The 12,360-nt window shown below is 36.2% G+C and overlaps 2 protein-coding genes across 2 annotated transcripts in view; both read left to right on the forward strand.

Moving 5' to 3' along the window:
• Positions 1–2,108, forward strand: part of LOC134676799 (uncharacterized) — a 344,277-nt gene extending 342,169 nt beyond the window's left edge. The window contains exon 55 of the mRNA XM_063535181.1: positions 1,923–2,108. The gene's annotated coding sequence lies outside the window, so the exon portion shown is untranslated. The remainder of the gene's footprint in view (positions 1–1,922) is intronic.
• The window catches only part of LOC134677118 (uncharacterized), an 85,858-nt gene that overhangs the window by 71,734 nt on the left and 1,764 nt on the right, over positions 1–12,360 (forward strand). The window contains exon 2 of the mRNA XM_063535575.1: positions 11,921–11,984. Within this exon, the coding sequence (XP_063391645.1) occupies positions 11,934–11,984 (51 nt within the window). The 5' untranslated portion in view covers positions 11,921–11,933. The remainder of the gene's footprint in view (positions 1–11,920; positions 11,985–12,360) is intronic.

Consider the following 12,360-nt stretch of genomic DNA (forward strand, 5'->3'; position numbering starts at 1 on the left):
TGGAGAAATGTTATTATTACCATTAAGGGGCTACCCGAGGTTTTCAACGATTTTTGACAAGTTTTGAATCGTATCTTCTTTTTTTGCACTACAGATAGAATTATAAGGCAAACGGTTATCGGTTCTTCAATCTTTTATCTCCGGTTTTGTCCACCGTATTTTGAAAAAAATGAATACTTATTTTTTTATGAATTTTTTAAACATAGTCTAAAAAAACACTTTTTTCGTATCTAGTTTGCAGTGTAGGATCTTACATGTACGAAATCCATATATTTGGGTTCGTCTTTGAAGTCTCGAAAATCGTGTCCAAGGTTTTAATTTTAAACTAATTAACACAAAAGTTATGACCAGAAAACCAGTTTTTTAGCCTAAAATTGTTCAACTTTGATGCTAAATATCTCGAAGACAATGAACTTTAAAGTAAATATGGGATACTATATTGCTTAAAGCCGTTGCAGTTAATATGATAAGCTACAAAAAACATTAGAAAACTAAGGGATTCAGATCGAAGGTCATTGGCGTGGGGGACCTCCTTAACTGTGTCGACTAGTAGAAAAAAATTAAGTTTTTTTTTTAATTTTTAGACGGTTCGAGTCCCGGGCGAGGCAAGCGAGTTTTAGAAAATCTTTGAATGCAGTTTTGTTTCTTTTTAAAAATAAAGGAATGTCCCTTTTAAGTAAAATGAGCCAGCTTAAGGATTTAAGGTAGTTTCCCTCCAGGGCCCGACTTTCCACACTGTATACCTACGTCAATAGCGTGGCTGCAATCCAAAATCGGTCCGTGAATGTCAGAAACGTACAATGTTTAATATTAGGATGTCGTCCATTTGGATGAATCCATTGTAACGGCATCCATTTGGAAGGCTCGTCAGTGGCCTGCTTTAGGTATAATTGATACCTTAGGTAAGTATGGACACAAAGAAAAAGATGTTGAAACTTGTTGAATTTAATTACTAAATCAAACTTATCAATATTAATTTTATTTTATTTTATTTATATTTATTAAAAGAGATTATTATTATTGAATTTATTATGGAATTGCTATGGAATTAATTTGCTGTGCTGTATAATGTGTATTAAATGTTTTTATTTTTAAATTGATGTTAAAACCAAAATATTACTTTGCTAATCCGCGTAAAAATACGCGGATTTACGCGGATTAGCAAAGTAATATTTTGGTTTTAATTAATATGTCTGGCAGGAGAAGGCACTACAACGGGAGTCATGGAAATCAGGGGGAGAGGCCTTTGCCCAGCAGTGGGACACCACAACAGGCTAAAAAAAAAAAAAAAATGGATTTCCGCAAAGTAACGCCTGATTCTATTAACTTTAAATTGATGTGACTAGTATGTAAGCGCTTTGGTATAACACTGTAATGCTTATATATGCTGAAATAAATGAAATGAAAAAAAAAAATGAAATAATTACCATCTGTGATTGCGATGGTCCGCATGACGACTGGGTCTGTGAACAAAATAATTATGAAATAAAAATAGTTATCTGTTTTCCAGGTTTGTTGTTTAACCGCTCGTGCTAATATTGATACCCGAGCAAGCGAAAGGTTTCAAGAAGAAAGAAGAAGTGGTTCGAAAAATGGAATCTTGAGCGTTGCGAGGGTTTCAAAGCACGAGGGTTAAACAAAATTTGCCCCCGAGTGAAACACAAAAGTTTTCACCACACCAACCCGAAGCAAATATTAAATGTAAAATATCAAACAAAATCAAACCAAAACAAATCCAAATGAATGTTATTAAATGTTTATCATCCAAAATCATCATTTAAAAGTCAATTCTACCAGCAAACATAAGAAAACAACTCAAAATTTGCATTTGATTACTTTGCCTCACATGTGAATAAAATGCAACTTTGCTATCAGTTTTTGAAGTGCCAATTAAGCCTTTCCGAGCTGGTGTGGTAAAATAGTTATTTACGATACAAGTGCGAAAAAGAGGAAATTCCAAACGAGTGGCGATAAATTAAAATACGACCGAAGGGAGTGTTTTAAATCGACACGAGTTGCGAATTACCTATTCGCACGTGTATCGTACAACGTTTTACAGTACATATGGCCCTTTAAACTTTTGACATCGCACGAAAAGTGCTATTTTACGCACTAGTGCGGAAAAATAGGACCATATGTACTGTAAAAGAAATTAAATATACCCCTTATCTAAGTATGTAGTTAGGTATGAAATATGGAATACCTATATGGCTTAAGGTAGAAGTTAAACTAGTTACACTCTTAGAGGATATAACCAATGGAGACGCCATGTCTATAATTTTCGGTACAAAATAGTCTGCCGTTTTTTGCGGGGGAGGGGCACATCAAATGTATACGTAACGTCAACATAGCCATGTCAGATAAACGTCAGTCCATACATGTGTTTGACATGTAGTTGACCATTGGCCGCCTTTTTTCGACAGAGGGGAACGCCTGTTAATGACCACTCCGTTGGTTATATTCTCTAAGAGTTACACTACTTATGTTTTCTTTTAAACAAGTAAGTTTTCACATAAAACTTCATTTATACCTTTAAAGGAGAATTCTTGTTTACGATATATATATTTATATATTTCGGGGATTTCGGAAACGGCTCTAACGATTTCGATGAGATTTGCTATAGGTATGGGGGTTTTCGGGGGCGAAAAATTGATATCTAGGTCTTATATCTCTGGGAAACCGCGCATTTTCGAGTTTTTATATGTTTTCCGAGCAAAACTCGGTCTCCTAGATATTTTGTCATAATAAAACATACTTAGATAAGTAACTTAAAACTATTTTTAAGTTACTTATCTAAGTATGTTTTATCTACACATTGATCTTAATGTTTTTATCTTCTTTTAATAGTAAAAAGTGTATATAAGTGTAAGTGTGTGTAAGTGTATAAAAGTGTAAGTGTGTGTAGTGTGTGTGTGTAGTGTGTGTGTGTAGTGTGTGTGTGTGTGTGTGTGTAGTAGTAGTAGTTTTAGTAGTAGTGGTAAGGAAGACCGGCTGTCATACGGCAAAAACTTTCGTATTTGATGTATTCATACGTCGATCAGTTCAGTTATAGTTTGAAAAAAGAGCTTCGCTCTTTCTGCTCTACCGAGCTTTTGTAGACGGTTTTATCCTATAGACGGTCTTCCCCACATTGATTTATCGATAAAAGTTGTCCGTAAAAGAATGCCATTTTGCCAATACAATGTGCGATGTTGAATAAATAAAATTAATAATTACGTTTGACGACGGCGAGCAGCAGCCAATTGAGTTTGATTGGACCTAAAAAATAAACAAAAAATGTGAAAACATAAAAATAAAAACTAACTTTAATATTGTTTGATTTTTTTTGTATTTTTTTTAAATAAATATTATAGGACATTTTACACAAATTTACTAAGCCCCACGGTAAGCTGAAGAAATCTTGTGTTGTGGGTACTCAGACAACGATATATATAATATATAAATACTTAAATACATAGAAAACAACCATGACTCAGGACCAAATATCTGTATCTTCATACAAATAAATGCCCTTACCAGGATTCGAACCCGGGACCATCGGCTTCATAGGCAGGGTCACTACACACTAGGCCAGACCGGTCGTCAAATTATGTTTTTTTTTTATAAGCAAGATAGGAAACACTGTTTTCCCTGTATACAAACTTTTTTTTCTTGTAAGCGGATCCTTCACGTAAGCCAGCGGTAGGCAACCTTTTAGCAGTCAAGGGCCACAAAGTAGCTAACGAAGTTGACGCGGGCCGCACTTTGGTAATATTTGTGACTTTAGCAGAAATTGCCGACCGCTGACGTAATTGAAGTAATTTTCCAGAATTACAAGATAAAAAAAAATTACGTAAAATTACCTTGCAAATTGATAACGCAAGCGCCAAAAACACTATTTTCCCCGCCATTTTTGCTTTAAAAAGATACAAGACCGCCATGCCACGTCCTTTTATACATTTTTAGTTTCAGTGCAATGTTACAGTGACATAATTATGGATTGCAATATTATGATAAAATATTTGTGATATTAGGTTACGATAATGTGATATTTAGATATTTGGAAGATAACGCAATGTCCCTAAGATTGCATTGATTTTTATTATTATTATTTGTATGTCTTTGCCATATCTTGGGACCATGGGGTCCCGGACCTTTGGGAGGCGTACGTGGGGCCGAAGCCAACAGCGCAGAGGCCCTTTAAGACACTTTAATCTAAAAGCAAGGGATTATTATTATTATTTATTAAATAAAATACAGTGGTATTGTTAAATATTCATACGTTTCACTAGATTTGCTACGAGTACGTGTGTCAAGTTTTGCAATTTTCAATCGTATAATTATATCGTTACAGCTAATAAATAATAAAGCACGTTTATTTAATGAGTTAATGACATTTAATGATATGGTAAACATAACTATTTAATATTTTTTGTCAGACAAATAGTAAACGTATGTAAGTAATGTTTTATAGCTATGTCATAATCTTGCAATTATCGATTAATTGTTGCATAAAATAGTCTATTATGCCCAATGACATAATAAAGCAATGATCGATGCGATAAATAAAAATCGAATCAAATTTCACATGTATCGATAAGAAATTCTATATGAAACGGTAACACGGTTTTAAACAATCATTTTATATTTTTTGTTAGAGTCACAATGGCTCTCGGTTTTTTTGGTAATTGTCTTCTATGGGTTCTTGTCAAGGTAAATCATTTAATAGTTATTTATGATTGATCATCTTCTTTGTCGGTTCCTCAAGGCTGAGGGTCGTGACCATCAGGAGTGCAGTTCTTCACCACCGCTCTCCAAACCCCCCTGTCTTAGGCCAGCTGTATTGACCCCTGGACGTTGACGCCCGTAGCGTCGCGTATGGCATCAGACCACCACAACAGCAAAAACAACAGTATTATGATTGATACAACAGCGAAAAATAAGAAATTCGCAAACAGTGGCGAATTTTAAAACACGACCGACGGAGTGTTTGATATCGACACGAGTTGCGAATTACCTACTGGCACGTGTCTTAAGGCTCCTCTTCACGTTAGGCCAACGCCAACGAGGGACGCAGCCATGCGGTAGAATGAGATAGCAATATCACTTGCTCTCTCTAACGCATAAATGCGTCCCTCGTTGGCGTTGGCGTTGGCCCAACGTGAAGAGGAGCCATTAAATGTATATTTGTATTTGTTTACAGACAGTAGCCGCCCAAATGCCAGTTACAAAGTACATCCAAATGGGAAACATGGGGCCCGTCCGTCCAAGCGTCCCCACCTTACCCAATGTACCAATCCCATACCAGAACAACCCTACCATTTCTTCCCTCATTAACAACTACATACCAAACCTACCCTTTAATCTGCCTAACGCACCTCCCCCTATGACTCCCCCTATGACAATGTCACCACAAATGAATTTACCCCTCCCATTTACAAACGTACCCCCAATGCCTTTATCCCCCCCAATGAATTTCGCGTTCCCCTCTTCTATCTTAAAACCTACATCTCCTTCAAGCAGTTTCATCGATCCAACAGTTATGAATAATTTGGCTATAGCTTTGCATTTGTTAATACTGAACAATTTATTAAATTTAGAACAAGACTCTCCAAAGACAAATGCAGCCACAGAACCTCAAACTCCTTCATGCCCTCAAAAACCTCAACATCCTCAAGAACCCACTCCAAGCCCTTACCCCACACCTCAGAACTATTACCCGGAACCACAGGAACCAGCTTATTCCCCTCCTAATTCTAAATTCCTAGGTTCTTCTGGATTTGTTGAGCCTCCTTCCTTAATTGGAGCCCCTAAGCCCCTTGGTTCAAGGAACCATCATAGCCTGATGTCTCCGTATGAAGTTCTAGCATCAGGACCTCCTGGGAAAGATGTCTTCGCGCAATACGGACCCCAGAATTTTAAAGCTGATTTTCAATCGCCGTATAATTCGATAATGGCGAATGATAATACGAGTAAGGATTTGTTTAGTATGTTTTAAGTTATGTTTTTTGTATTTATTGTATCCTTAGTAAATTATTTTGAAAAAATTGGCTGGTGTTTTATTTGTAACAAAAACAAACGTATATATACGAGTATGAGTTTACTTTTTAATAAAGCCTGACTAGAGTTAGACCGTAAAAAGTCTGCAGCGATTAGCCCACGCAGTGCAAGTGTCATATTAAACTTCAAACTTCTATGAAATTATGACGTATTAATAACACTTACACAGCGTGGGATATCAAATCCGCTGCAGACTTTTATTGGTGTGACTATAAATACAATCGACCCTTTTATAAGTAACCTATATAGGCCTCTATTGAAACAAAAATTATGAGTGCATTCGTCCCGCCGTGACCAGAGTGGCGTAGGGCGTAGGTAGTATGATTCCCGCCCTTGGCATTATAGGACAAAACGGACAATTTTACAATAATCATCATCATCATCACACAAATAAATGCCCTTATCAGGATTCGAAGCCGGGACCTGAGGTCCTACTCGAACTCCTCGCGCCTACATTTTTCTAAATTTACCGCTCTTCTCTACTGACGGAAATAGCTTGACAAATTATAAATAGTTATATAATGTATGAATGTTTAAATATCTTACTTTTCTTACGTATATGATGCCACGCCCTTGTAGGGTCCATGCTGTATTGAATGAAACTTAAACACCTGTATAAACACCATGGATTGCATCGAATAAATGATTATGATTATGACCTACCGCGAGCCACGTTCGACGTGTTGCCTCCCTGTCACACTTACGTACGAATTTACAAGTGCAACAGAGAGCCAACACGTCGAACGTGGTTCGCGGTAGGCCCTCTGCTTCGTTTAGACAGGGTTACGACCAACTATACTTCGTTTTTTTAGCATTAGAAATAAGGTAAACAATCTTGATGTGTCTTTTAATTTTTTTAAGTTAGTTACCATTCAACCGTTGGTAAAAGTTTATTGATAAGGTAGATACAAATATTAAAAATGAAAATAAACTAACTTATCTATAAAATAAAACTAAATTAAAACTAAAAACTAATACTAAATAAAATAAGATAAAATTAAAATATATCTAAGTAATTGGGCCCCTTTGGCATGGTGCCGAGGACGCTGGCAGCATTTCCCCGCTGTATTGCTAAGCTAATACGTTGAGCGAGAAAGCTGCCAGCTCTAAAAACACACTTTTAATTGAAAAACACATTTTACAAATAAGTTACGGCAAATATGTAACGATTATGAATCTAATATGATCATTTATATTCTTCTGCTTTCATAAGTAATAGTTTTATATTTTTATAAAGCGTTTTTCAATTAAAAGACATGTCAAGATCGCTTTCTTGCAAGTTCTTTCTAATGCTAAAAAAAACCGGGCAAGTGCGAGTCGGACTCGCGCACCATACGGGCGTACCATAAAGAAAAAAAAACGGAAAAAAAATGCAAAAAGAAAACGGTCACCCGTCCAAGTACTGACCACGCCCGACGTTGCTTAACTTTGGTCAAAAATCTCGTTTGCTGTATGGGAGCCCCACTTAAATCTTTATTTTATTCTGTTTTTAGTATTTGTTGTTATAGCGGCAACAGAAATACATCATCTGTGAAAATTTCAACTGTCTATCACGGTTCGTGAGATACAGCCTGGTGACTGACGGACGGACGGACGGACAGCGAAGTCTTAGTAATAGGGTCCCGTTTTACCCTTTGGGTACGGAACCCTAAAAAAAACGAACTATAGGCTAGGAGGATGGTTACCAGAAAATTGATAAATCAACTCACTAACACATTTATGTGTCATAAGTTTTCTACTTAGCTCGCAAAATATGATGCAATGTTTTGCACTTTTTGCAGTGTAAATTCTTTCGGAATTTACAAGGTATACATTTGTCTTAGAATTTTATTAAACACGTATTAAGTACTTTGTGACGTAAAAAGGTAGGAGCATCTGTGTTCAGATAGGTACCAGGGGTGTTACGGATATACGGATGCAGATTTTTTGACATCCGCGGATGCGGATGCGGATGCGGATATTTAAAGCGTCACATCCGCGGATGCGGATGCGGATTCGGATGTCATGATTTGGTACTTAAAAACGTCAAATATTAAATTATTATCATTTTTGATTTAAAAAAACGAAACGTTTAGTATTTGAGCAAGAATATAGGTGCGTTTTATTTAATAAACAGTAACTTGGCCGACTTTTCGGGATCTAGACGAATTCGTTAGGTATATTATAATGACGAAATTACCTAGCACTTACGCCGCCGGCGCCGCCGCTAATACGTTCCTGTTACCGACTTGGTCGACATCCGCATCATGCGGATGCTCCGGATCGATTTTATGCGGATGCGGATGCAGATGCGGATGTTCCGCGGATGCGGATGCGGATGCGAATATCCGCAACATCCCTGATAGGTACCATGTGAAGAGTTCCGTGTACATGAAATTTGAAGAGATGTCAAGTTGTGAAAATAATGACCTTAGCTAGTATAGGTAAGTATAATATTTATCAAAACATGGAGTAGGTACATATAGATAAGTAGAAGGTTTTTTTGTAAGGAGTACCACGCAACAGCTGCAAAAACATTATAGAGATTTAGGTAACAATACAAAGTCAATTACAGGTACTCACAGATAGAAATGAAGTAGACAATAATATATCATATATATCGAACTTTTTTTTTATTAATCTATTAAACCGGGGTTACTTTGATCAATTTTAGAGTTTGGCACCATTTTTTGATGATCCTAATATACGTAAAAATATGAAATAAAAATATAATAATCGGTCTTTTCTCTTCGTTCCGCCTGCCAAATAAAAATAAACCGGGCAAGTGCGAGTCGGACTCGCGCACGAAGGGTTCCGTACCTACCATAAAGCACTCAAAAAACGGAAAAAAATGCAAAAAGAAAACGGTCACCCATCCAAGTACTGCCCACGCCCGACGTTGCTTAACTTTGGTCAAAAATCACGTTTGCTGTATGGGAGCCCCACTTAAATATTTATTTTATTCTGTTTTTAGTATTTGTTGTTATAGCGGCAACAGAAATACATCATCTGTGAAAATTTCAACTGTCTAGCTATCACGGTTCGTGAGATACAGCCTGGTGACAGACGGACGGACGGACGGACGGACAGCGAAGTAATAGGGTCCCGTTTTACCCTTTGGGTACGGAACCCTAAAAACCGATCTAGCGTGAGTCAACCTTGAAACAGTAGTCAATAGCTATGGACATTGGAGTTACTTATAATATTTATAAACCCTAATTTGAACGGGAACTTTCTAAGTGGAAACTTGCATGAATTTTTTTTCATGAGAAGGGGAGACCGAGAAGTGAGTTGTGACAGAGGAGAGTTATAAATAAATAAATAAAATAAATAAATATTATAGGACATTTTTACACAAATTGACTAAGCCCCACGGTAAGCTCAAGAAGGCTTGTGTTGTGGGTACTCAGACAACGATATATATAATATATAAATACATAGAAAACAACCATGACTCAGGAACAAATATCTGTATCATAATACAAATAAATGCCCTTACCAGGATTCGAACCCGGGACCATCGGCTTCATAGGCAGGGTCACTACCCACTAGGCCAGACCGGTCGTCAACACCACACCTTCGTCGTGGTCGTGTGACATCGTCGATTTTTTGGAATCTATTAAGTTAGTATCAAGTTACGAGCTAACAAACGCACACTGCTGCGACCTAGTTTCTAGTTAATAGATTCCAAAAAACGACGATGTCACAACTCTCCTCTGTCACAACTCACCTCGGTCTCCCCAATTTCTAGAATTTTTGGGATTTTCTGGGAATGTTCTTGCACATTGATATGGACATGTTTTTGTGTTGAAATAAAATAAATAACGTGACTAGCGAATAATTATGTAACTAACGACGTAAATATTTAGCAAATAGATGAAAATTGCTACAGTTTGTTTTTCTAAGAAATTGAACTATTACAAGCCAGTTAGAATGAAGCTACACAGACATCTAGATGACATCATTCAGTTATCGTGTATAGCTCTTACTTATCCGTGCATGTATTGGCGCAAACGAGATACACGATAACTATAAACTATAACTAAATGACATCTCTTCTTCTTCTTTCCCCTGCCCTTATCCCACGTCATGTGGGGTCGGCACAACATGTTTTTCTCTTCCATTCTCCTCTGTCTTTCGTGTCCTCAGCACTCACTCCTTTCTTTCTCATATCCTCTTTCACACAATCCATCCATCGTTTTTTGGGTCTACCATACGCTCTCCGTCCATCAACATTCATCCCTAACATTCTTTTGCCTATATGGCATTCATCCCTCCTCATTACATGCCCATACCACGACAACCTAGCACTCCTCATTTTCTCCGTTACTGGAGCTACTTTCAAACTTCCTCTTATATACTCATTCTTAATCCGATCCTTTCTCGTCACTCCACACATCCATCTCAGCATTCTCATTTCCGCTGCATGCACTCTTCTTTCATCCGCTACTTTCGTCGCCCAGCATTCTGATCCATACATTACAACAGGGCCCAGTTTTATAAAGTTACAAGTTACAAGTTTACAGGCGTTTACTGGCAACACTTGCTCCGTTTTTTACAATTTGCGTTTTATAAAAGTACTGTGTTACAATTTTACAGGTTACAGGTACAAGTGCCTGTAGCTCAACCATAGACGAAAATACAGGAGTTTTATACTTTTAAACTCATAATCGAACAAGCGTTTTATAAAAATATTGTAAATTACAAGTGTAGATTGGTACACTTGTAACAAAAACTTACATACCTCTTGAGTCCTGTAACAGCACAACAGCAGTTACTTGTAGACTCGTTTTCTGAGAGATTTTAAACTTTACTCTTTATTGTTTAGCACCAACGCCAACGATTGTGCCAGGGCATGCATACTTTTCCATGCACTGACCTTATCAGTTTTTGTTAATGTATCTGAAATATATAGTAAATAGGAAATAAAGTGACAATATGTTTGATATTGATTTTATTGACGATTTGTTTTATTTTATCTACTAGGAAATGGAAAGGGATTATTGCCGATATTTGTCGTTGATTTATTAGCATTCGTCTCTTTATTTAAGTATAGTGCATTCACATTATGGTAAAGTGTACTATTCATAATTTTCGATACACACCGCATTTATCTTTGAGCCGCTACCGAAACGATACATTTTAATGTAAGAATGTGAAAGAGTACTTATTTACATGTTATTTACTTATTACGTAAATATTTCATTAAATCTAACTTAATCTGAATCTGAAAACGGCCCAAAAAGTATATCCTTGGCATGGAACGCCGCTCTCAACCACTCGATTTTTCCTTCATTTCTGGCCATTTTTCCAGTAATTAATATTTTACAGCAAACAAAAACACATAATTTAGTAGAGAACCGAGTATCTATGACACACGTTTTTTTTTAAATAGTGATGTCCTTCTCACCTGTAGATTTCACATGTAATCGAGATTGACCGTGGTTCTTTACAACTGTAATTATTTATGTGTATTTATAAAACACCTGTAGCCGTTCACAGTGCATTACAGGTGCCTGTAGCCTGTACTCTTGTAACCTGTAACTTGTAACTTTATAAAACTGGGCCCAGGTCTCACGATCGTTCTGTATATTTTCCCCTTAAGTTTAAGTATAACTAAATGACATCATTTAGATATTATATTCTGATGTCAGTTAACATGTTTACATTCGAATTGGCATGTATAATCCACTTTTGATTTTGTAAGCATTTATTAGTATTTTCTTTGTAGTATGTAGATAATTAGGTATCTATTTCACAAGTCAGTGATATATCTTATCAAAAATTTCAGAAATATAAGTATATCACAATCTATATTTTACCCAATATTTTACTATATATGGCCTACTATTTAATTTTCATGCCATTCATAGTTATTTTTAGTTCGAAACTTCATTGAAGTAAAAAAAAACAAAATGGTTTCCAAAGCTGTTATTTTTGCGTGTGTTGCGTTCGCCATCTTTGATGTAAGTATTAAATATAAAGATAAGTAGCGGAAACTTTAATAAATTTCGAAAAATTTTCAGAAATATAAAAAAGTTAAAAAAGAGAGTTAGCGCAAAATGCATGGCTGTACAGCGCCATCTATCTGTCAAATTCGAAGCACGAAATTGTTTAAGATTGTACGCATCATATTCAATCATAGTAATCATACATTAAATGTAACTTTCTACTAATCAATGTAACTAAATCAATGTATCTTTTGTAAATTCACTTACTTACTCATGTCATGTCACTATAAGTAGTTCGTTTTTTTAAGCATTAGAAATAAGGTAAACAATCTTGATGTGTCTTTTAATTGAAAAACACATTTTAAAAATAAGTTACGGCAAATATGTAACA

This window comes from Cydia fagiglandana, chromosome 25 (assembly GCF_963556715.1).
Source record: "Cydia fagiglandana chromosome 25, ilCydFagi1.1, whole genome shotgun sequence".
Taxonomy (NCBI): Eukaryota; Metazoa; Arthropoda; class Insecta; order Lepidoptera; family Tortricidae; genus Cydia; species Cydia fagiglandana.